The 25,453-nt window shown below is 44.1% G+C and overlaps 4 protein-coding genes across 8 annotated transcripts in view; 3 read left to right on the plus strand and 1 right to left on the minus strand.

Moving 5' to 3' along the window:
* ext1c (exostoses (multiple) 1c) overlaps positions 1-4,984 on the minus strand; it is a 78,382-nt gene extending 73,398 nt beyond the window's left edge. The window contains exon 1 of the mRNA XM_046417314.1: positions 4,747-4,984. The gene's annotated coding sequence lies outside the window, so the exon portion shown is untranslated. The remainder of the gene's footprint in view (positions 1-4,746) is intronic.
* On the plus strand, positions 30-3,855 carry LOC124074413 (probable thiopurine S-methyltransferase). Of its 5 annotated transcripts, none has more exons than XM_046417330.1 (9): positions 35-450; positions 959-1,084; positions 2,362-2,454; positions 2,545-2,677; positions 2,750-2,802; positions 2,893-2,967; positions 3,088-3,173; positions 3,326-3,370; positions 3,495-3,855. In XM_046417330.1, the coding sequence occupies exons 1-9, from the start codon at positions 389-391 to the stop codon at positions 3,608-3,610; spliced, it is 789 nt and encodes a 262-aa protein (XP_046273286.1). In that variant the 5' UTR covers positions 35-388; the 3' UTR covers positions 3,611-3,855. The 5 variants fall into 5 exon arrangements, with proteins under 5 accessions (XP_046273285.1, XP_046273283.1, XP_046273288.1 ...); XM_046417331.1 differs by having other exon boundaries at positions 962-1,084; XM_046417329.1 differs by having other exon boundaries at positions 30-450; positions 962-1,084; positions 2,545-2,802.
* On the plus strand, positions 4,305-10,217 carry LOC124074411 (protein phosphatase 1 regulatory subunit 36). The gene is made up of 11 exons (XM_046417320.1): positions 4,305-4,465; positions 4,590-4,654; positions 4,759-4,842; positions 5,019-5,155; positions 5,462-5,531; positions 5,640-5,738; positions 5,919-6,059; positions 6,425-6,467; positions 7,110-7,324; positions 8,719-8,919; positions 9,654-10,217. Exons 1-11 carry the CDS (start codon positions 4,436-4,438, stop codon positions 9,928-9,930), a joined length of 1,362 nt encoding a protein of 453 aa, XP_046273276.1. The 5' UTR covers positions 4,305-4,435; the 3' UTR covers positions 9,931-10,217.
* A 1,825-nt stretch (positions 10,218-12,042) lies between these two features.
* Positions 12,043-25,453, plus strand: part of sdc2 (syndecan 2) — a 40,707-nt gene continuing 27,296 nt past the window's right edge. The window contains exon 1 of the mRNA XM_046417333.1: positions 12,043-12,530. Coding sequence (XP_046273289.1) covers positions 12,471-12,530 — 60 coding nt within the window. The 5' untranslated portion in view covers positions 12,043-12,470. The remainder of the gene's footprint in view (positions 12,531-25,453) is intronic.

Genomic DNA, 25,453 nt, shown 5'->3' on the forward strand with positions numbered 1-25,453 from the left:
TTGAATGCACCGTCAGGCTCCTCCCAAACCAGAAGTAGAACTGAATAATTTTGGGACATTACTTTCCCTGAGTAGTACCTGTCAGGCACTTCAGGCTTTCTTAAATGTCACGTAGACTCCGTTCTCACTGTGTCGTCAGGTACATGTGGTCGGCAGCAGTCCTACCTTTAAATGTCCTGCCATTTTCGCTAAAGTCGTGAAACCAGCCGCAAGCAGTGAAAGACACGGATCACCTGACGGACTGAGCTCAGGATAATAAAACGCCACCGACGTTGCTGTGTATTGATCGATTCCAGTGTCTGTGTGGTCATGAACGCTGCTGCTGCTTTGACGCTGAACACATATTGAGTATCTTCACCCAGGTAAAGGTACGCTCTCAGTAACAATCATGCGGGATTCAGATTGTCTGCTCAAAGTGCTGTGGTTGGTTTTATGCCAAGCTGTTGCTGGGTAAGCACGGACTTTCAAAGTTTTACAGATTGAATCGCTTCTGGTCATAACCTGACATACCCAACTGATATTGCTCTTCAGAACATAGCAGTAAGATCTGATTTATTTACAACAGAAGAGACTTCTCGTGTCAAGCCGTCCCCTGACGTCAGTGTATGGTTAATCACGTGACAAGTACAACCTGGACAGGCTATTCCTGTGGTTAAAAAAAGAAAAACAAAACATTAAACGATGTAACTTTCCACTTTTGCAGTGTGTTCACGTTAGAAAGTATTGATCACTTTGTCTACATGGACGTGGTCTTTGACCTCCGGTTCTGGCTGCAGCTGATTCTCCTGTAATAATCGATCAGTAGGGTCAACATCTCTCAGGTCAACAAAGACTGGCGGTTTTGATCCTACCAGCTGGTTAATTGCTGTCTGAAGACCTCACTGTGTTCATCACAAGCACTCAGCCCATGTACACGAAAGCCATTCACTCCCTGTCTCTGCTTTTTGTTGTCCCCCAGCAGTTGGGCTCAGGCAAACATAACCAGCATGTTGGCACCGCAGGCGAATCGCATCATGGCGCTTGGCGAATGGGAGGAACGCTGGCAGGAGGACAGGATCGGCTTCCATCAGCCACAAGTACACAAGTAAAGGCCCTGCTTTTATCAGAAATGGTTTGCAACAGGGAGGGTGGCAAGGTGGTGCAGCGGTTAGCATTGTCGCTTCACCGCAAGGGAGTTCCAGGTTCAAATCCCGGTCTGGGATTTGCGTGTTCCCTGTGCCTGCGAGGGTTTTCTGTATTCCGGCTTCCTTCCACAACCCCCAAAACTGGTTATCTGGTTACTCTACTCTATTGCCCCCCTGTCTGTCTTTGTGTGTCAGCCCTGTGATTGACTGACTGGCGACCAGTCCAGGGTCTCGGGGTCTCCCCCTGACTGATAAACGGTTGGATGGTTTGCCACAGGGGTCTATCCTTGGGCCTGTTTATGCTATACAAAAACAACATAATTCTTCCTGATCAATACTTAAGTGCTGATGACACAGTTTTATATCCTGCTGGCTTCTCTCCAGCCCTGACAGATCTTCAGTCTGCCTTTTGATGCGTTTCAATTGTCACTCCTCCATCACAAAGTAGTTTTAAATGATGAACACATGCCATTCTCAACCTCCACCACTGACCTTGACTACTCTGCCATTAAAACCTCAAATGGCACCCATATTGCTCCTGTCGAGTCGCACAGATATTTAGGAATTTGTCTGTTCCTCAAAAAGTCAATTGGCACAAAAATTTTAAATCTTGAACAGAATTAAAGGTTGTCTGTCTTCTTCCAGCCACATGTCTATTGTGCAAGCAACCTTGACGTATGTCGCCGAACATTGTGATCTCCTGTACATCACACTGCCCTGTCAACACTTCAGCTGTTTACCCCGTGTGTTACAGTGCAGTACGCCTTGTCACAAATGCTGTACTCTGTATGGTCATCCTTACAGTGAAGAAAAAAACCAGTAGCTATATGATCCAGTAATTACTTAACTTTGGATATCCCTCGTGCTCAAACAAACGTTGGCAGATCTGGGTTCAGGTATTACGCATCTTTTCAATGGAACGAGCTACAAACTGTGCTGAAAATAGAATCTTGCATAGAAATAAAATCTACTCCTCATTGGGATGGGTAGAAATACACGTCTAACTGCATATTACCCATCCAGTGATGCAATGCAAAACAGGAGTTCACAAGGCACACAGATAATATCAACTAGGCTACCGCAGTCTGAATATCCTCACCTCAGACAGCATGTTTTAATTGCCTTTCATAGAGTGAATAAGAGTGAAGTTAGTGATGTCCTAACTATTAAAGATAAAATAGGAATGCCTCTCGTTTTCCTGTCTGTAGTGTTTTGTTCATTTATTTTCCTCCGACAGGATGCTGGAGAACAACATCGATAAGGTCCTTGCTGGACGGTCAAGCGTTCGCTTCTTCTTCCCTCTCTGTGGGAAAGCTGTTGATATGAAGTGGTATGAAAAATCACACTATATCCAATAAGATCCGATAAACATTTTCTCAGAGGTGATCACAGCGTGCTTTTGAATTCCTTAAAATCCCAGGCTAGCAGACATGGGCCATTCAGTGGTCGGAGTGGAGATATCTGAAAAGGCTATAAAACAGTTCTTTGAGGAGAACAACATGACCTACAGTGAGGAACCTGTTCCTGCCATACCAGGAGCAAAGCTTTACAAGGCAGGTGAACTATACATGAGCGTGTTTGCTTCTCATAACAAAATGTTAATGCAGTTTGTGTTTGTTCCACAGAGCACAGAGAGAAATGTCTCCCTGTATCAGTGTGACCTGTTTAATTTCTCCGGGTAAGTAATCTGTTGATGTGTTTTAATGACTCTTAAATTACCCACACGGTGATAAATGTGTAACACAAACTCTGTTTTTCCATTTCACAGTTCCATTGATGGTCAGTTTGGGGCAATCTGGGACAGGGGCTCTCTAGTGGCCATCAACCCAAGAGACAGAGAAAAGTAGGATGACCTTTAACCCTCCATTGACATCTGAGATTCTTTAAGACTCAATTCTACTTGGAATAAAAGCAGTCATATTCTCCATGTTGACTTACCACATTCTCTCTCACAATACTACAGGTATGCTGCTCTCATAACGTCTCTTATGGCCAAAGACTGCAGATACCTTTTGGACACTTTGTTGTACAATCCTGAATTGTATCCAGGTAACATACTGTCCATTCCCAGCATCTGATGTTTTACACATCAGATGCTGGGAGTCATATGCACACTTTGTCTTAAAATAGACGATGTTTGCAGGGTGTTTGTATGAGTTTGGTGATAATAAAAGTTATTTGTGACTGTGTTTGTCTGTCAGGTCCCCCCTTCTTTGTGCCGGATGAACAAGTACAAAGCCTGTTTGGTGAGTGTTGTTCAGAGCTGAGTGTGTTTCTGCAGATAATCTAAAGCATGAACAACATTAATACCTGTTTGCCAGGGACCTTGAAAGCTGAGATTAATTTCTTTTTCTTTTTTTTTTTTTAAAGGAAACAGCTGTGATATAGAACTGCTGCAGTCAGTGGATGCTCTGACAGACAGACATCGAGGCTGGGGGCTGGACTACCTGACTGAAAATGTATACCTCATCACTTTTAAACATTAACTTGTAAGTTTAGAGAGCTTAGAAAAGCAGATCTTGGGTATTTAATTGCCAACACAGAATCTAGGAAGTTTTTGCATATGCCTCTTTTTTTCTTTTTAACGCTTAAACATCTTTTTGACATTTTAGTAGAAAATGGAGATGTGTTGAAATAAGAATTTCTAAAAACCTTTTAAAACTCAGGAACTTTCCAAAGGAACCCAGTAAAGTTTTGAATTCCTGACATAATAAAATGCTTTTTGTAACAAGACTTCTGTGGATTTATTGAACCAGTTGGAAAGCAGTTGTGTATTACCGGCAGTATTAAAAGTTGCAGTTTGTTTTTCAGTTTTGAGAATATGTTTGTGTGGATATTACATTTGTTTAGCTGATGCTTCTTTTTCAACATAGCTCACTTTATAAGCATTCAGCTGTGTGGATACAACCCCAAAATTGCAAGAAATATACTAGTACATCACCTTCATCAAATATTGTACATGATGTACTGTGGTGTAAAGAGTAAACGTTTCGAAACTCAGCAGATACACGTCTTTGAGTAAAGTTTTAACTCTTCAATATTCAAGTGAAGTCCATAAACAAGGTGCCACTAAACCTTTTACAAAAATGTCCCGTCCAAATCATTTTTATATTAACTTCATCAAGCTAATAAAGCAAGGTTTTAATAGAATATTTGTTGTACGCAGATGGGATTCGAAAGCTCCACGTAACATCGCGTCATAGGGGCCAACTTCTTCCCCATTGGCTGTTGCCTGGATACGATGGCCAACACTAGCAAAGGACTGTGAAGACGCAGCACGAGCTAACTAATGTTACCTTTTGCTTATAGAAATGATGAAATTTCCCGAGGACCCGAGAGACGTACGTTACCACATTAAGAATTTCATGTTTTGAAGAAAAGAAATATCTACCGTGACCCTGTGTTTAAGCAGGTGTTTTTTGTTTTACTTTCACTAACGTCATTAATAACTGTTGTAACTTTAAGGTGCGTGCACCGCTTCCGGGCCGCTGGATGTGGAATGATGAAGCTCAAACTATGGAGTTTGTCAGGTGAGGGTAGCTGGGACATACAGTATTATTAGCATGCTACCCCTGCTAGGAGTCATGACATTTTAAATTAAAACATAGGGAAAACGTCTTACCTTATTTTCTAGCTCTTCTCCAGCAGAGGAGAGTGTGTTGAGGAAAAGGAGGCAAACCAATGTCAATTTCAACGAACTTCAGCAACGAGCGGCGTGGTAGGCCTGTCTACAAGCAGCTTTCAAAAGTCTTCTAACATATCTTTAACTAATTATGTTTACTAAAAGGCAGAACACGTGTAGACCCCCTCCAGCCCATCTCGGTTTGAAATCGCACTTGATGTCATGCTCTTTACACTCACGCATGCACATGTTCGTCACTGCTGCTTCCTCAGGTTGGCTGATGTGCGCGGGTTGAACGATAGAGGGCGCCAAAGCACCACAAAGAGCCTGAGCCCGGCTCGTCTGAATGCTTACAGGTCCTCAGTGACGGAGAGGCGAGGGGACCGCGTCACCACTGATGATGTGAAACGCAAGTGTCGACATGTTGTTGAACTCTTAGCAATAACAGTGCATGACTTAAGTCTGCTGCTTCTCTCCATCTCCTCTAAGAGAGAGAGTTTGCCATGTGGGAACATACATTGTGATTAGCCTGCTTGAGATCTTGAATTGGTAAAACTGACTTATCCCATTATAATATATACACACTCCCTAGTTATTAGTTATAAGATTTTAAGATCAAAACTAAACTAAACTTTACTCTTCAGGGTTGGTGATAGCTTTTAGCCGGAGAATGATGACGTTTAACCGTGTTGTAACAAAGCTCTCCGTGTTGTAGAGGTGGCTGTCGGGTTGCTGCAGGAGAATCACTTGCTTCCCATTCCGTTCTGCTTCTTGGCTGTATTGAAGTGAGGAATACAAAGACATGAATTCGTACAAACATACAGTTTGGCTTCAATGTACATTGTACGACAAGATAAGCCATACACTGATACTAATTGCTTGTCTGTATCCAGGAGTGAAGAGCTTGATGAAGTCCTGAAGGCCCTTCTTCTTTACCTGTCTTGTTTCTTTGAGCGCAAATCCCTGGAGAATAAACCGAAGGGTGTAATGGCGTAAGAGTGGAAGAGTGCAGTCTTGTTTTTAATCACAGTTACCATAAGTGTTTCTTCCCTTTCTTTATCCATCAGTGTCTGTGTCCTCTTTGTCTTTATATTCTCCTTCTTACAATCCCCTTTCCTCTCTTCTCTGTCCTGTATCTCCACGCGCTCACTTCCTCTCAAACAAACTCCCAGTGTAGGCAACGTCACAGAGCGCCGGATGAGGATGGAGGCTTTGACCAAAAAGGAGATAGCCCAAAAGAAGCTGGCAGTCAGCTACTTCAGCCTCATCATGGACTTGGAGAAAGAACAGCACCAACCCACATCAAATCACAAGTGAGTATTTGTTCAGATTCAGACCAGGTGCTACAGAAAGTGAGATTCCTTCTGCCATATTTTCACTCAGTTGTCTGGTTACCAGGACGCATCGGTCGTCACACCTTTGTAAAATGGTCCTGCTCCTCCTGAGCATCACTGCATAGCGGAGGATTTAGCCAAGATGACATTTGTAGGAGAACTAAAGCTACCAAAAACTCAATGGACATTTTGAAATATGCTCTGGCAGAAATATAGTCACCCAATTCAGACACTGAAAACAAAATGCTGGATCCAGCGTTAAACTTATGATGTTGTCCACAAGTATAAGTCTACCAATCACTTTGCCAAAACACATCAAGCTCTTATGTGTTTTTTTTTTCCAGAAGCCAGATGTCATCAGACAGTACGGACTGGCTGTTACATGCGGTAGGTGCAAGAGGAATCCTCCAATGTGCTACAAATGTACTATCACCAGTTAAAATGTTCATAAATTTGATTCGTATCTCACCTGAAATGTCTTTCTGTACAAAACATGCATGCTGAAACATTCAACACCACACTCCCTCATCTGCACAGAGAAAAAGTGAGCCTTCAGCTGTCAGAATGAAGGCCAGTTCGCCATCTGTGAATGCAGACGGCGGCGAGCAGAACAGAACGACATTGAACGCTGGTTATGCCTGGTGGCCTTAATGAATTAGTTAGTGGCAGGAGCCGTTGACTCAACACAGGTGCTTTGCTTCGACAGGCTCTCTCTTCAGCGTTTAGCCAGGTGGGTGGATGGAGAGAGGAACATCACGCCACCAGTAGCAGATTATCGTCTGCTCCGGATGTGACCTTTTTTCAACAGAAATAGCTGTTGTGACCTTTTAAAACACTGAAGAATAAGTGGCCGTACGGTTTTTAGTCAGAGAGGAGGGATGTTGAACGTTCAGTCAGAGAACTTGTGAGTGAAAAGGATGGAAGGAACTCTCAGATTAATTAAGGAAATGATTGATTTGAGCTTGAAGGACACTAAGTGACACTCTTCACTCTCCTCCTCTTTTTTTTCTGCCACCCTCTCTTTCCTAGTGCTTGTACAGCTTCTTCTGTTACGTGGCCTGGGTGACGTTTGGCAGGAAGGACCTGAGGGACATCCAAGAGGAAGTGGGGCGTCTTTTGTACTCTGACACCTTCAACACGGCAGTGAGGAACAGGACTGCTGGGGACTCAGGAATGACCTTCGCTAATGTTAACGGTTCAGTGAAGACGGGAAAAGCTGACCCCAAGGAGAGGAGACGTGACAGGTATGTCGAAGAGATGTGACGGTTGGGTTGAGGTGGCATGTAATACCATCACTTTCACTTTGTGTTTAGAGTTGAAGGACTTTTGATTGATGTCTTGCTGCTGATGTAGTATCATTTAAAGCAAATTCAAGAATCCATTTCTGGCCTTGGTGCCTTGAGTTGATGAATTCTGACCAAGCATTTATCCAACAGAAACGCTGTCCCCGGGCGATTTTGACAGCCTGCAATACTATTTCAAACAGCACGTGCTTTGCTAGCAGCTTTTTAGCTGCTCAAAGCTACACTGTGTTCATCAGCTAGTTCCTGACTTTGATGTTTGGTGCTGGACAGGTGCTGAAAACAGCTGCCTCCCGCTGATGGGAGCGGTGACACTGAACCAGAGAACAGTAAAGCTGCAGGCCTGAAAACTAAACGTAGCTAAATGAAGCCATAAAGCCTGGTGGAGAGACAACACTTATATTAAAGAAGTCCATTGTTAATAGCAAAATGCTGATTACAGCCTTTTTAAGATTTAGTGTCATCTCCTGTCTGACCGTCGGTATGTTTAGCCAGTATCACTCCGATCCAGCATACTGGAGAGTAAATAACTTAATAGCTCTGGTAGTAAAGTTGTCTGTTTGATGGATGTCGCGTCAGACCTCTAACTGGAGCATGATTGATGTAGACAGATTCATAGCGTTGTCCGACAGCAGCGGCTGTCTGGCAGCCCGTTTTACGCTGCGTTGCGGTGTCTGACGTGAGATTGGCAGTTGTGTAGGTTGTCAGAGGCCCAGTGCTCTTTCCTGCTGTCAGGTTGAGACCAAACAATCAAAAGCTGGGCTTGAAGTTTGCTCTCCTCCTGAGGGTGGATGTGCATGACATGCTTTGGACAGGCTTGATCACAGCTTCCAGCTGTCCTGCAGACACTGAGAAAATTGTGATTAAATAAAAGAAACAGAAACCTTAGACTATATTTTTTGTGTTGGTTCTGGAATAGCACCTGGATCTTGAGAATTTGGCTATCACAGCAGCTTTCCTGATTAATTAGCTCTGGATATTTGTTTAAGTTCCACAATGAGTAATATAGGTGCTTATGAAATGGAACTTGTGAGGAATGTCTCTGTTTCAAAGTGCTTATACAGCTGTTGTCTCTGTGTGAATGAACTACTGTACAGACAGACCTTTATTATGTTAACATTTGGTTTAATTAATGGTTTAAAAGAGGTGCAGTGAAAGTTCAGATGTTCTTTCATTTTTCTACTAAGCAAAATGTATTGGAGAGAAATTTGCATACATTCGCTGCCCTCTCTGTCTCTCTTTTTTTAAAAAATATATTTGCATGTTTCCCGTAGGTGTTTATATACAATAAATTCATTACATTATTTTTTGTCCGTGTTCTCTGACTTTTTCCCCAGAACGTCTCGGAGGCGTCCGGCGCTCAGCAGTACAGTTAATCAGCGATCCCCACTTATGGTGTCCCTGCTGCCCTCGCCCAAAGAACAGTCACCCCATCTGTTCCTCGGCAGCCGGGCCAGGAAGCACAGCCTGCTGTGGGCCGAGTACTGCGACACCAAGGCCCTGACTGAGGAGCTCAACCAGCAGCTGGCCAGTGTCAGGTGGTGTTAAACATCCGAGAATCTATCACATACAACACTCGGGAGGATGGGATTTGTTTTTGCTCAACAATACAATGTGCCTTTTTCACTACTGCCATCCCTAGAACATCTGTGATTGCTGTGTGTTCAATGATTTATGGACATAAAGTGACTTGTGACCACTAGCAGGGGGACGAAATATTCCAAAACAGACCTACTGAAAAGCACCACCGATGGATTTTGTGCTTCAGATTTAAGCTTCTCAATTGCTTTTAGCTAACTTGTTACCAAACGGTTATATGTCACCTATCATCCATGTGTGGCTCAAGAACCAATACCATAGCAAAAACCAAGCTTTAAGCTCCACAGAGCTGCGGGGTGAAGTGGTTGTTCTCAGTGGGTCAGGTACTACAGTGACCCTTGTTGCAGTACAGGGACTCTTGATATGTGACAAGAATAAGCAGACCTTTAATCATCTGAAAGAGTAGACTCATTCACAGACTAATACTTTACTGCACATGTGCAGATACTGTGCTTATTTCATGGCAGGTTTTTGTGCCAGCATACAAGAGATACAAGATACAAGATAGGTTTATTTGTCACACACACAATCATATACCCTGCTACCAAAAAATAGGTAAAGCTGTGTGAAAATGTAGCCTAAAAAGAACTGCTTGGGTTGCGGAAAACACAAAGAAAATTTAATCCCCGTTGCTTCATTGTCTCTCTCTTCATTTATGTTTTTATTAAATCAGCTTTGGGATTCTGGGCAAGCCATCGAACCAGTTTAGCCGCAGTACCCTGATACCCTATGGAGAACAGAAAAACAACCGAAATGAGCATAAAGACCGTGAGCCGGGGAGGGATGTTAACAACAACAGCAGGGACGGTCCTGGCATCGATGCTCGAGGTAGCAGCTCGTCCTTCATGGGACCCGAGTCGACAGGTCTTGCCAGATATGGCAGCACAACCCGCGTAAACACGAGGAACTCGGCGGCTCCCAGTGAGGCAGTGACTTCAGACGCTCAATGACTTCACTGCGCATGTGTTGTGTGTGCATTTTCATAATCATGCAGACATCGCATGTGCAAATCCACTCCACAGCGCCGCCCGCAGGGTTAACACAACAAAAACACCAAAGGGCAGAAAGTAGCTGCTGAGTTTTCATTCTGTTCCGCTCATGTGTGGCTCCTTTTCAAACAGCACCTCCCGGGACTGTCATCACACACACCACATTTGTTGGAATTTGCTTCCGAATTGAAACCAGTGTCGTATGTACCAGCTGGTGGTGCTGTTGAATAAAACCTGATGAAAACCCATAACGACTCTGAAGCTCTGCGCCTTTCTATAAGAGTCTGAAATATATTCAGTTCACATATGAAAATGAAGGCCCAGCACGTCACATGCATAATTCACATTGGATAACATGAATTTTGGAAATCAAATTACGCAGTCTCCACGCAGAGTTTATCATCATGGTCAGTGTTCATGTGTGTTTTAGATCACTGAAGGGTTCCTTTTAGTCCACTGAATCACTATGTGTCCTTGTGCTAGCTAACAAGCTGACAATAACATGAACTGGTGACACACTCACACACACACTCACACTCTAACCAGGATTGGTAGCAGAAGGAGCTTTGCCTTTGCCCTTATTGGCTGCATAATCTGGGACACCAGGAGAAGAGTTAAGCCCTCTGAGGAGGAGGAGGAGAGAGGAGGCCTGGGAAGCTTGTGCATTAGGATGGGGGATGGGGCACAAGATATATTTTAAATTGGCTTCATAAATTGGAAGTGCTCTTGGTTTAAACTTACACTGTTCCACACCCAAAACGATTAAGTCAAGGACTCGTCTGTTTTGTCCAAACGTGACGGGTGTCGCTTGTTGTCTGTTTCTAGTCAGACCATACAGAGGATGAAGACTTTGATGAGGACAAAAGGGACTTGCTCAGACCAAATGAGAGCTGTTGCTTTCTCCCATCTCCCCCTGCTGTCTCGCCTGCGTCCCATGATGGCTACTTTCACTTTCTCCATCCTCCCCTGTTGTCCTCGTCCTCGTCCTCCTCCTTCAGGGCAGTGCGGCCTGGCAAGCAGTCAGATACTTGACAGATTATCAGTTAACACGTCCTTTTCCCTGGCCTGACTGTATCATCAGCTGTACTGCACTGGCAGAAACAGGCTTGCTGTCATTGTGACTGCTGCCTCAACAATTCAGTGTTGTGGGACGCACACATACCTTACACATACCACACATACCTTCTGTTGGACAATTAGGTGGGACGTTTGAGTATCAAAGTCTAAGCGGTAATAATGTTGCTGGAGTCAGCAGCTGGTTAGCTTAGCTTAGCATAAAGACTTGGCTCTGTCAAACAGTAACAAAATCCACATACCAGCAAAACTTGCAAATCAGGGTTCAGACAGGAAGTTAATTTTCAGCATTTATAAAAACCAATCCTGGAAGCACAGACCTGAATATAAAGCTGAAATTTTTATATTTAAAATTCTGTTGATTACAGGGAAAGTTATTATTTTCTACCAGCAGGGGGAGACTTTGCCCATAAATGGTTTACCTCAGTGGGACTGTGGTGCTTCCATAGTGTTTCAATCCATCTCTGTCGTGTAGTGTATTTCTAACAGGATGTGGTGTGTTTTATTCCTATCTAAGGTGTGGGGGATCTGATTTCATTACCTGCTGAAATACACTAGCAGCGAACCACTAATCACACGTGTTCAGTAATTGTCATTGCTGCATAACAAACACGGGGCTTGATTGTAATTTGCTGCAGTGGCTGAATGAAATTGTGGAATCCTTATTAGGGTGCAATTAATGATCGTTATCTAGACGTGGAGATAAATGGCTCAATTAGCTGTGAGGCTTTTTCCCCCCTCCATGCAGTTTGTCATCCGACCTCCCCCGCAGAAGAAATCAGTAGTAATTCCTATAAGGCCTCACTGTGCGTCAATAGACATCATAATTGGTTTGTCTTGATTGCTGTGATATTATTGGCTTCCCTTTTTTTTTTATTGTTGGCTACTTTGTCGCAAGTTCTCACATCGTCTCGCGGTGACATGGCCAATAGAAGGGAGCGCACGCGCTCAGCAGAGCGTCAGGCGTGCGCGTGCCTCTCACTTTGTCCTCGTTATTTCAAGTGAGCGCTGAGAGAGAGAGAGAGAGAGAGCGAGACACAGAGCTTAGGTGTCTCGTGCGGGATTTCATTGACCCAAGGCGCGCGGAGGACTTTGCAATTAAACCGTGTGTATTTTGTACACGTATTGTTAGATTTAGAGAGAAAAAAGAAGAAAAAAAAAAGAAAAGAAGAAGTGCCTGGAGGGAGACGGAGAGAGGGAGAGAGGGAGAGAGAGACAGAGAGGAGGGGGGAGGAAAACCAAAACGCAACACGTATCCGGTGGGATCCCACTCCTGAGAGAGAGAAGCGGCAGGAGTTGGAGCGAAGGGTGCAAGAAACGCGAGAGGGAGAAAGAAGAAGAAGAAGAAGAAGAAGAAGCAGCAGCGGAAGGGGACAGATTTGATATTACGCCCGTAACAACACCTTTTTAATTAATAAAGAGGAATAATGAGGAACGTTTGGATAATTCTGACCCTCGGGCTGACCGCCTTCCTCTCCGGGGAAACGGTAAGTTTTTCGGAAAGCAAACTTAAAAACGGGCTGATGGCTGTGGGGGCGAAAGGCGACTTGGGTTGCCAGTCGCTGCTTTTTGTCTTTTTAATTGTTTGACTGAACAAAACAAAGAAGAACCAAAAACCATCGGAACATTTGCTGATTTGCATGTGTGTGTTTGATTCGGTGCTGAACGCTGCTGTAAAACGATGAGGATGATCACGAGAAGCGTTGAAATCGTAGTTTGTCCGTCTGAATCTCCGAGCGCACAGGCGTGTTGCTGCCGCTTCGCGCAACATCTCGTCTTTTATGATTCGGCAAAATTTGGTTTGTGTCAAGTGAGATACTGAGATATGGAAGTGGAGCTGAGGTGGAGCCCGCAGAAGTCCTCTGCCTGCTTGGATGAAGTTTATTCACGCGTTTGTTGCGTGAATATCTCCTTCGTACCCGGAGAAGACGGACGTTTCACGGATGTAACAAAACGTGGTGAAGTTACAGACTGAATGGCACCTGAACTGAAGCTTATGCCCACCGCAGTGGCTGCTGGGGGAAACTTCGAGCGCCTCTCTAACAGCATTTCAGCTCTATTGCACTGATTTGTTTGTGATAGGGTTAGGGTTAGATTCCTGTGATAACCACGCAGGTGTGTGTGTGTGTGTGCTCACTCAAAACTGAAGCACCATGGAATAAATGTGATAATTACTGGAGGCATCCAGCGTCCTAGACGGATACATTTCCATTTTTCTTCATTTCTGTGGCAGTCTGACTGACTTCTCTTCATGATCAGAGTCAGTCTAGTCCCTGTTGTTCTGGTTCGGGTCAGAGTCGTGCCTCCTCACTGAGTGTGCATCACCCTGCAAATTGGCCGGCTTGCAGGACTGACAGATTTTGGCACTTTCATGTGCAGTCCCTGTCATTATTGTCCCCTCCTGTTGTTTCTCTGTGGGTTGTGACTTGTCGCTTGGCGCTGTGCCGCCTCCTCTGTTGTCCAATTAGCTGATTCAGACACTGTTGTTTTAATGACTCATTGTTTTGCATGAGGTCACCCTCAAGAGTTCCTTTTTCCCCCCTTTGTCTGTTATCTGTTTCTGTATCTGTACGCCACACTTACTGAACTTTAAGTCAACATACAGCAGCCTTTGTTAGTATACTTGATATATTTATTTCCTGCTCAAATATGAGATAATCCATTACAAGAACATGACAGGACTGGCATGCTTGACCGTCACGGTTCAATCACACACACACACACTCACACACTCTAACCTGATCAATATCCGCCTTCCCTCTATTTGTGTCCCCTGAAGGCCTCACTGGGACTTGACATGTGACATTGATTCTCAGTGTTGACAAGTGGTTGATAACCTGCTTTAGGCACATCTGTCTGCGCTTTAATTACCCCGTCACATCACAGGGGGACAGTATAATGCTCAGCTTCTGAAAACTTTCACATCAAACTCCCTGCTTCTGGCTTTCAAAACCTAATTATTTCATTAGTGAGCCAGTGAGAGAACATTTCCTCTTTTTCTTCTTGTCACAGTCCTTGAATGAAACGGTTGTGCTTTTGTCCAGAAACCATTTATGCTCTTACTTCTGCTTCTTTTTCTTCTTCATTTCCTAGCATACTTAGCCAGCGAGGCTTTGACAGTGACGCAACATGTGAGGTCTGTGCACATGTTGAAGCCTCACGTTGAAGGAAAATTATGTTCTGTGCAGGACGTGTAGCTGGTGTGTTGTTGTCGTATCTCTCGTCCGATGAGGTCAACGTGGCTAACGTGGCTAACGTGGAACTGTAGCGGTCAGCTATCTTCTGCAGCTCTTCTGTCAGACTGTTTTTTAGGGGTTTTTTTGTGTAATCTTCCACTCCTCTGCCTCCGAGAACTTTTCTGAGGAAGAAGAGTTCGCTCCGCCGTGTCTCGGTGCACGCCACTCACCAGATGTTGTGGTCTGTAATTTGTGTCATGTTTTGGTGGGAAGCGTGGGTGTTGTTCACCTCCCTTTTACATCTGTGATTTACAGGAGGGGGCTTTGAGCGCCGTCTCGTCCTCTGGTGCTGGACTCAAAAGAATCGCTTCAGTAGGAGGGCTGGATCTGGTACGAGCGTGGCTCTCAAGGACGGTCGAGGGAAAACTGTAGTGCGGTGCAAGAGGGAGGCTGAGAGAAGGAAAGGGGAGGGTGGAGGAGAACAAGAATCAAAATGACTTTGAATGGAATGTGATTTTTCTTTTTTTTTTCCACACATCTGTTTTCTTTTTTCCTCCTGAGCGTTTGTTACAGACTTACTCCATTCATGAAGACGATGCAGGGTGAAAGCTGCCTTGGTCTTCTCTCAAAAGGGCAAGTGAGGTCAGATCGCTATGATAAACTAATCTCAAGTAGTCAAAAAGTGAGTTAGAGACACTGAGCCCGAGAAAATCCCTCGTATTATTTCAAGGGTTGAAAAGGCCAAGGCACCAAACACAAGACTTCAACTTGAACCCTTTGATGGCTTTTCAAGTGAAGGCTGTGCATTGTGAGGGATGTATTATCAAAGGTTTCTGACTTCTGAATACCAGTTTTGTATCTGCTGATTTGGTGGTAATGAAATGAACAACACGGACTCAAAAGCTGTCCTTCCTCTACACTTAAGGCTGAGTGTGTGTGTGTGTGTGTGTTTTGTCCAAATGCTTGTAAAAACTCCCAGAATCCAGCTGTTGATGCACCAAGAACAAACCCACATTTACTTTTGCACAGGATGAACTGAAGGCTATGTGAATCCTTAAAACATGTTAGTTTCAACTGCTCTTAATGTTTTGTTTTGTTGTGTTTTTTTTTTAATCCTTCTGAAATCCTCTTCAAGGCTGCTGAACTGAATGTGACGCTTCACTCGTTTTGTTGTACAGCACAAGGCTTTCAGAGCCCGGACGAGCAGCGCGTGCTGGAAATTTTCTCCTCGTTCTCCGGCGTTAAAAGCAATATGCTTCATCTTAAACGCTTCATTCCCAGTGAACTCGGTGATGAATAAGTAAAACGGCGGTCTGCAGTTGGAGAACAAAATTGTTATTGTCTTTTTATTGTGTGCGCGAGAGGAGTGAATGTGAAGGGCGAGGGGCAGCGAGGGGCAGCATGCAAAGATAAGAATGATGGAATAAGGAATGCAGTCAAAGTTGGGCTTTAGGAGGGGAATGACGGAGCAGGGAATGAAAGGGAGTAAAGCCACGCCGAAGCACAGGCCAGATGCTGTGCTGCAACTGCAGCTTCTCCTGCTGTATATTTAATGATGCTCCTTTTTTTAAATTTTGCATTAACCTAGAATTCATCAAACTCAAGACCCAAACCGCTTCCATTTTGACTGCGAGAAAGCCGCCGCGTCTCCTTTTTCTTTTTTCTTAGAAAGACGCAGATGACACACACACACACACACACACACACACGGGAACGCTGAGTTTTCTGCCTACCTCCTCCTCGCTGGTGTCCGACCCTTCAGGGGGTGCTTTCACTCAGTCCCTGTCTGCCAAGCATTATGCAATCACTAATGGACTCCACAGAAGGCAGGAGGCCGCTGGACCACTGAAAGCACAACAACAGCACCCACCCCCACCAACACCACCACTTTTTTTTTTTTTCCCTCCCCTGAATCCATGTGTGTCCACGCATGAACTCCTGTTTTGTCACCATGCAGGCACACACATGTAGATAAACACACACTGGCACACTCTCCTGTGTGGTTTATCTCCGTCCGTCTCTTCCGTGACGCCCTCTCGCCACATCTCTCTGCCTGCGTGGTCAGAGATGCTGCCCGTCGTAACCACAGGGTCTCGGATGAAGCTGAGATCAGTTGCATTATAATTTCCCTCTCTGGCAACTGGAAGGAATGACGGGAGAGGATTTTTTTTCTCTGTTTTCCCCCCACTGCCCCTCTTAGTTTTAGTTCCCTTAAGATGTGAGCGCTTGCGTTGAATTTGCTAACATCTGCAGGACGTATGTGTGTTTGAAAGGAGCTGTTCTCCTCTCTCCTCCTCCTCCTCTTCCTCCTCCTCTTCTCCCTTGTTGACGACTTGGAAGAGGCTCTTACTTTTGGCAGGGACTTGTGCGTACTAGTAAAGACTCACAAACAGTCAAAACTCTGTTGACTGTGCATGTGTTTTTCTCTGCTGGTTTGTGCCGTCGTGCCTTTTTGTTTTTATGTCGCTCTGGGTGTGTGTGAGTGTGTGTGCGTTTATAGCCATGTTTAAAATACACTGTCATCTCAGCCACCAAGGGCACAGGGAAAACACATGAGGGAAATGTGGCTGCAGAAGCACTGGTTTGTGTTGGGCCACAGTCACCACTGACAGACTGTCAGAGGCTGCAGCACTGGACAACAAAAGCCTCCGCATGTGATTGTGGCAATCTGGTTGAAAATATTTAGGCATCGTAAACCTGGAACATTGCTTTTTCTTCCTCTTTTTCCACCCTCTTTTCTCCCCCCTTTCTTCTATTTAATTAGCTTAGCGAATGGAAACTTCCTTGGCAGGACTGCGGTGGAGCGAATTGTGGTTGTGACAAAGAGAAATGGGGAAAACCCTCATATGAGGATGTCTGTTTTCTTCCTTTATTTCTCTCTCTCTCTCTTTTATTTCTGCCTGCTGCCTTCCATTTTCGATCGGCAGGAGGCAAACACGAGGGAGAAGAAGGTGAGGGAGTAGGGGGAAGAGTGTGAACCCTGCCTCCCTTTTGGTGTTCAGGTTTTCCCAAGCCAGACAAGACATGTCTGGAGCTTTGCTGTGTGAGGTGTGAAAAGTGTCTAACTCGGCAGGGGGTGAGATGACAGAGACAAGCCCATGTGGTTAACGAAGTGCTGCTAATTTGGTATTTGGTATATGACTTCTCGACTGGTGGCTCACAATATGGTGTTATCTGCTATGGGATTTCTTTTGTCTGTCATGTAAAGTTGGGTTGCAGTCATGATTACTGCCATTATCAATCAATTAACAGATCATTTTTCTCAGTTATTCAGTTAATTGTATTGCTCTGTCTTTGGGTGCATCTTATTGCGAGAGTAAAGGCGAACGCTAGCGTACTGTTACTGTCGAGGAGTATATTCAGGTCCCTGGCTTAGAGAAGGAGAGAACATGAGATTATGTCACCTAACAACCCTCACTAACTTGCGGAAACAACTCTCGGGATATTTCTAAAAGCTGAAGAGTATTTGAAAGCCAAGTCCTCCACAGACCTGCTATCACGTCTTTGAACAGCCCCGTCTCCCTTTTGAAATGAGTTTTTTATTATTAAGGAGAGAGTAAAACAATGAAATAAAGCTACCGTTTAGTGTCGACACTGAAAAGTGAACGGCACCCGACCCTCGTCAAAGCACAGAAGAGTCGTATATTACGTGGTAAGCTGAAATTGTGACAGGCAGTTTGCTCTCTTACTCCAACTAAGAAAGGAAAAGGAAAAAAATCCTTGAAAGCTGTATTAAACGTCATTAGCGTAGTTGTGGTCAGTTCAGGTTTTGTTGGTCGCCTTGTTAAGGGATGAAGTGAAATCAAATGCTGCTTGGTTGACTGTGTTCTGCTGAATAGACTATGATCTTAAAGGGCCTGATGTGTTCCATCTGTAAACTGTCCCAGAAAAATGGCAGATATTTGAAGCCATGACGTCAGCTAGGTTTTTCCATCTAACTCCCAAGATTGCTATGGAGAGAAAAAAAAAAAAAAAAAACGGGCACGGCACATTTAACACATCTGTGCTCGCTCATATTTACGAGCGCGCTTTATCGTCTCTTAAAGGCGCCATATTGATATCTGCACCAGGATTCCTCCAAGCAGAAAAATGTACTTCTAATGTCTGGTGTTTCCATTATTTCCCCCCAATCTGGAGTAAAAACAGCAGCGAATGAGCTAAAGCGTGTAAATCATGCTTTCTATGCAGGGTGTATCACCGACCGCAAATTATACTCCATGCAGTCACTTAATTTAGAGCTGTTTTCATGAGAAACCTTTGAGACTCCGCAGGGTATATGGGGAGGCTGATGAGCTGGAGAGGGGAATTCATTAGTGAACTCCCCACATAGCACATAGCACTTCTTCCTCCAAACCACACTGGTGTGTAATCTCATTTTAGTGAAAAGCAGTGACTTTAAAAGCTCCAATTGAACACTCATGAATATTCATTACTGGGAGATATCAAGAGAGCTCACAAAAAACAAAACAAAACAGGAAGTAGATGTGTTTCCATTCCTGAATCCACGTGACTGAATACTTCCAGCTTTTAATAATTTCCTTCTGAGCACAAAACCTGTAATTTAATAATAAGCTTCAAAAAAATGTGCATCCGTCTCCACATTCTTGGCAGCAACAAACATTTAAGTCTTCAGTTGTGTTTTCATATCCGAGATTAATTTCAAAGGCAGTTGTAAGGGCTGACTTTGCTGAGGTTTGCTTCATTTCCTTATTTTGGTTTGCAGGAATCATGATGTCAGGAACTTAGATCCGCATCCAGATGTTCCCGTGAACTGCTGTGGCAGACGTCCGATGTTTGAAAATCTAAACTGTGACCGCATCATCAAACCGGTCCAGACAGTGACTCACACTGTAAGACTGAATGAACTAACAGTGGAGGGGAAAAAAATGGGGGCAAATGTATAAAGGTGCACTGCTGGGCACCAAATTAAAAAGAAAATATTTGGAGTTTGTGACTGAGAATCAAACTGAGGGCCTTTTCACACCAAGTCTGAAACCAACTTATAGTGTGTAATGTGAAAAAACATGATTTTTACATCCATGAAATATTTTGTTCCTCCCCAGTGGGGGGAAAAAGTAAAACCCATCTTGTTCCAGCTGTCATTGTAATGAATAATATGCACAACTTAATGGGCTAAAACATGCAGTTTTATTGTACCACTGAAGAATAACATTAAATGCCTGCAAACTCTGCACCTTTTCAACATCTCGACTGCTGTTATCGACCCCGTCGGATTTTCACGTTTGCAAATATTTCCCAAAGATTTATTCCTAGAAGTAAATTTGACACACACAATTTATTGCATAGCCCCAGGTCAAACTTCGAACCTTATCATACCAAGCACTGTCTCCCTGCCGTGGTTGTTAACATGATCACAGGCACTAATGTGGCGATTCCACCGGGCGAGTTAATCTTTACTAATGCATTCTGTTAACAGCCATCTGTGTTCTCAACGCCGACTGTAAGCAGAGCACCACGCAGCATTCAGCGCCCTCCTCCATTACGCCGAGGGATTGGGTTTATTATGCAGCCCAGAGAGGCTTTAGACCAGAGAAACCGTGTCAGATGGAATCCATTTTGATTTTAAATGCAAATACCGCTGACACGCTCGTTGCCAGCGCTCTCCTTTCGGGCGCGACCACACAGCTCTCTGTGATGGGTGGAAAATTTCAGGGAGACGTCGCTAAACAAACAGAGGCCGGCAGTCAGAATGTGTCATGTCCACAGCCAGGTACAGGGTTTGCCCTTTGACCCTTTTACTGGAAATCTATTTCTGCATGCTTGACTGTGTTGCAGGCTTTGCTGTGCAGATTTTGCACACATTGTTAGCGTTAAGTTAAAAACATCTGGAAATTTGAGGCGCAGCTTCTAGGCTGTCCTCACTGACGCTACGTCTCATCTTTTTGGAGCTTTCACCCTTTCTCTCTGGCTCTCTCCCTTTTTATTTCCCGCCCCCGCTCCAAAAAACATAAGCCCTTTTGACAGTGACACCAGCCAAGGTCACAGCTTCGCTCATAATCCGTATCATTTCCATGCTATACTTAAACTGGTTTTCATGGTGTAATGGAAGCGGGGCAGGCAGGGTGCAAAGCTTGATTACTTTGATGATCATCATTTGTATAATGAAATGATTGGGTGGGTGAGTGGGAAGGCTGCGTGACCGCTCCTCTCCAGACTCAGCAGGATATCCTTTTCTGACAGAAAAGGCCGCCTGGCTTTCCAACACAGCCTCTGCAGGGTTTTTTCAGATTCACCACGAAGAATTAAATAGTGGCTGTAAAGAGAATGAGGGGCCTTCAGAAGCTTTAAGCAGCTTTAACCCTCATAGCATTTCGGCTAACTTGAGCGATCGTCTCGTACATCCAAAGGTGTGACTCGGGTAGCCCTCAAAACAGTTATTGGGCAAACACAAGAGCAACTGTTTTCATTTTCTCAGAGTCATAATTGATCGCAGTCAAACGTAAAAATGCCCCGTGGAGATTTTGACCACTGCTAGTGCTTTGGAGGAATGTTTTTATGAGTGGGTCCCTGGGCTTATTATGAGGACACACACAGACAATCTGATATACAGTCATGCTGCCAGTTGGTGGTGTTAATTCGCGAAGGGTTGCACAATGTGCCAACAATGGCGAGCAGCACAATAACTGCTAGCTCGCTTATCAAAACTGTTCTCATCAGCTATTGGCTGCCGTGATGAATCTGTTATTAGGGTTGAACACAGCCGCACTTAATTTTATTTTTTCAGAATTTCTCAGCCTACATAACAGTTGTATAATGTTTTGCTGTGGCGCAAGAGAAGAATTTCTCAGACTTGGGCTCAGAAAGCCTGCATTAAAGACTCAGGGCATGGAGAAAGAGAAGTGGGAGTTTGCAGGCAGGAAAAGCCTAACAAAACAATGATATCGAGTTGCAATATGTGACGAAATCCAGATCAAGTCGGCCTCAGCTGCTTCAACTTCAATAACATCAAGGATATCTTTACTATCCCTGAGGAGCAATTTGGTTTACAGCCAGCAGTAACCACATGACCATCAGACAAACAGTAAACAATAAATACAGTATAAATATCACACTGAGTTACTTAAGAGGCCTGTGACAGTAGAGACAAATGTACCCTCTTTTAACCAAAGGTCTGATCGTGCTGATTGAGGAAAAAGTGTGTCTCTTACACCGAAACTGCCATAAGCCATAATAAGTGCTCTATGATGAGAGCAACACACAACTGATGAATTTCCTCTGTGGTTACTTCAGCTCTCTCCCGCTTTAGCGACTCCTTCTCTTGTAGTCATTGTGGAGTGACATTGTGGTATCCTGTGTGCATCTAACGAACTCCACTGACCTCACTGTGTGTGTGTGTGTGTGTGTGTGTGTGTGTGGCGCAGACGGAGCCACCCAAACATTCACTGCGTCGACACACAGCTCTGTAGAGTCAACTGGAGACGCCTCTTTGAAGATGATTGCTTACTGCTTCTGCCTCTGCTTTTGTTTAGTGCGGTTGCACTTCTCCATGTGTGACTCGGTGACCACAAGAGGCTTCATGGCGAGTTTTGTTAGACCTGCAGTGCAAACGCAGCTGGCAACATCCGTTGCTTGGTAGTAGCTCGTCTTTTTTGTGCGAGATGTACATTCACAACCTCCGCCAGCTTTGGCCGCATATCTTTGTCTGTTTTTACTTAAAGGTTTTACATGCACATACCAGCAAACGCCGTCTCCTAACTTGTCTTTCGACTTTCTTACAAGCGCTCACAATGCCTCTCTTGAGACCCCAGGAAGAAGGTGGTAAAGTAAGCACAGGGTGGAGCGCCAGTCGACCAGCATCCCATGTTGATTCTGGACCTTTCAGGAAAGCCAGACTGCAGTCTTCAGAAACCACACATTCTTGCAGAATTACAGCACAGGGAAAGAATTGGGAAAGGCTGTGTGTTGAGGAAAAGAGCAGAGGTTTGGCAGACACATTAAAAGCCATTTTTAGCTGCAGGAGTTTTGTTAGTGATCTGTGTCCTCCATCCAAATGATGTGACAGATTGGGCTCTTGCTAATTGTGTGTTCTCTCGGCTGAAAGTGCGTTTTCTCTCTTGATAAACTGGCACTTTTTCAAAGTCCCAGCTTATTCTTCCATCTAGTCATTAAAGATTGAAAATGCAGCCTAGCTGTGGTTCCAGCGCTGGGCCTATTTTGGTTGCCAGAATTCAATTATTTACATAGGATGGGACATGAATAAGAATTTTGCCCCATCATTTTCAAATATGAGCTGGAGGCTATGACACTTTTTTAAGTCACACAGAATGTCCCCAAGAAACCAAGACAATATGGTTTTACTGCTATATTAAATATTCAGACCTCATCCTAAAATGTGCCAGAGTCTTATCTTAATTTAATTAAATGGAATATATATATAAAAAAAGGGAGGAGCCAATCAAAGCACCGTGGACGATTTCATCCAGAATGATGGGAGTTGTGTTTACTCATATTGTTTTGAGCTGAACTTGTGGGCCCTCTGTTGTGTGGTTGATAAGAGAAGAATGCATCTAGCATCACGCAGCTGGCCTGCATATGTAAGACATGGAAGCATTTTTCTTTTTGTTGTGGAGCAATTTGTTTGAACAAGCACCAGGAACTGAGCGGCCGGAGCTGCGGTGTTCCTGTCAAGCATCACTCATAGGCAGAGACTCGCAGATGTGCATTACGACGACTTCCTCTTGTCATGTGTGATCGGAGTTTGATCCCAAATGCGGACTGTTTTCTCCAAACAAAATCACATTTGTTGCTTCACGCTGGCGAGATGGTGGGTTTGGCTGAGCTCACGGCCGAAAACTTTATTCACCAACCTCCGGAAACTGTCTTTAACTGAAGACTAACACTGAAGTTGCCCTGTTTTAAGTGTATGATTTCTAAATATTTAGCATATTTTTTGCTTTTTTGAAAAGGCTGCAACCACCAGTTTTTCGATTAGTTGATTGTTTAGATTGGAAATGCCATCACAATTTCCAGTCCAAGGGAACTTCTTCTGATTGCTTGTTTTTTGCTTGTTTGTTCTTGCCAATCAGAAGGACTACCTGATTAATCCTTCGTGACTCGTTTCCGCTCCTGCTGTAACCCACAAGCAAGTTAACCTGGTATTGCGGTGTTTGCATGCCAAGTTAGATTTAGTTTGGATGACGGTGCTAAGAGGTCTGAAGTGCTCTCCAGCCGCAGCAGGCTAATCTTCAGCATCTGCCAGCTGAACCTCAGGTGACTCTGTGACAATGTTAATCCACACAGGTGACCGTGTTAGAGTGGAAAACCGGTCTGTGGTGATGCTTTCCACTCTGTACCTGAAATCTGAAGCTAGACATTAGAGTATTTATACATTAATATGATTGGGCAATCCTGGCTTTACAAGGTTCAATAAATCCTGACTGCTGGAATGAAGCCTGTAAATATTACATTTAAAGGAATTCCACTGTTGGATATTTTAGGCTGAAGTTTTCATATCGATGGAGACGAGAGATTAAAAAACCCACGTGGATGTCGACCCTGAGTCTGGTACTCGGCTCAGCTCTTCCACCCGTAATTAGACACTGTCATTAATGTGCAATTATGTGAGTCACACTTAGCCCACGTTGGATCCAGTCACTGTTCATACTGGAGTCCACCAATAGCTGCCCTTTTTATTTGTTGGGATTTTCAGGTGTGTCTTTGGAGAGAGAGATTTCCTGCTGTGGAAACTCTCACTTATATCCTCCCCAACCCTGAAATAAAGTAATCATCGCTTCAGTCTTCAGGATATTCAAATTAATTTGGGGCGGAAACACTATTTAGCACTTCTCGTGTGTGTCACGACGTTATAGTGCTGCTTATATTACAAGTGTCACTCTGCAGGAGTATTCAAAGCCTGTTTGTAGCAGGTCTACATCTGGCACTTTTGACAAAGAATAAATGAAGAGTTCACAATCCGTCATCTGTCGTGTCAACTTGAACACGAACTCAAGTTAGCGGCTGAATTTTAATAAAAGCACTTTGACAGAAAACCTTTTACATTTTTGTGATAGTGGCTGACATCACATTTTGGTCTTTGGTTTGAATAAAGGGGGATTACCATGTTTTTGGGTAGGGCTTAACATCCAGGCATGAAACTAATAATGAGCTGCACATCCACATCTGCTGTCATCTGATGTTATCATGAGGCCCAGAGTGGATTGGAGGCAGGAGATGAAACCCTCTTCAAACAGAACAATGCACCGAGGAAAGGCGTTGGTTTGATTAAAGCAGTAATACACACGGCACTTTTATTTGGTTGTGCTTAGGTTAGGAACAAGTAATAAACTCGCTCGTTGACCTGCTTTTCGTTTACTGTACAGCGGGCCGGAGTCCTTAATGTGACGCCTGGACAGGCCTCAGTTCAGACCTCTCTCAGTTGGCATTTTTGTCTGGCTGATAAACTTTAATGGGTTCCCTGACAGCCTCTGCTGCACTGGGTATCAAACATGGAAACCTTTGTGATTTTAACAAACAAACGCTTTGTTAGCACACAAACTCACAGATGCAGTCAAGTTGGTGATGTTTGTTAAATCATAAAAAAGATATCAGATTGTTGTTTTTTTGGTTTTTTTTTTTGGTGGTTTTTTTCACCACCTTTGATTGAGGAAACCACATTACGTGACATTACAAAATGAGGTGTTTTCAATGTGGTTTTACTTAAGCTCTCAGTTTCATCATGATCATAGCGTAGCAAGGAAGGCATCATCTATAATTTAATAATTCAGATTGTAATTCTGTGGTTATTTACTTAAAAGTAAAAATTCAGATTTCTTTAAGCGTGTTAATGAATATTTGTTTTTTGGGGTTTTTTTTTTACACAAATACGTTGTGCCCCACACATTCTGACCGGCTCGCTATTAATATTCCCTGCGCATGCTGCACTGTGGGTGACGGCACTTCGGACTCCCATCAAAGGCTGCCGGCTTTCGTGCGCCGCGCGCCGAGCGCCGCGCGCCGAGCGCCGAGACTCGCCCCATAACTCTGTACCTGCTGTTTCTCAAACTCTGAAAAAGTTTACTCTGGAGTTCTGTTATTTTGTAGATGCAGGCTGAGACACGCACTGTTTCATCTGACAAGCAGCGAGCTGTCAGGAGTCTGTTGCTTTGTGAGTGAGGGTGAGATGGAGAGCAGACAAACACAAGACGAGGAAGACAAAGAAATTGCTCGTTAAAACGTGAGAAAAACAAACGCTGCAGAAACTAAAAATAAACTTC

This window comes from Scatophagus argus, chromosome 17 (genome assembly GCF_020382885.2).
Source record: "Scatophagus argus isolate fScaArg1 chromosome 17, fScaArg1.pri, whole genome shotgun sequence".
Lineage (NCBI taxonomy): Eukaryota > Metazoa > Chordata > Actinopteri > Scatophagidae > Scatophagus > Scatophagus argus.

What these genes read in the sequence shown, in the direction of transcription:
- LOC124074413 (XM_046417327.1), top strand. Translation starts at nt 389, where the DNA reads ATGCGGGATTCAGATTGTCTGCTCAAAGTGCTGTGGTTGGTTTTATGC. An exon ending in AACCCAAGAGACAGAGAAAA is followed by an intron (nt 2,968 to 3,087) that starts GTAGGATGACCT and finishes ACAATACTACAG; the next exon opens with GTATGCTGCTCTCATAACGT. An exon ending in CAATCCTGAATTGTATCCAG is followed by an intron (nt 3,174 to 3,325) that starts GTAACATACTGT and finishes TTTGTCTGTCAG; the next exon opens with GTCCCCCCTTCTTTGTGCCG.
- LOC124074411 (XM_046417320.1), top strand. Translation starts at nt 4,436, where the DNA reads ATGATGAAATTTCCCGAGGACCCGAGAGAC. An exon ending in TGCTTCTTGGCTGTATTGAA is followed by an intron (nt 5,532 to 5,639) that starts GTGAGGAATACA and finishes GTCTGTATCCAG; the next exon opens with GAGTGAAGAGCTTGATGAAG. An exon ending in AAGGAGAGGAGACGTGACAG is followed by an intron (nt 7,325 to 8,718) that starts GTATGTCGAAGA and finishes CTTTTTCCCCAG; the next exon opens with AACGTCTCGGAGGCGTCCGG.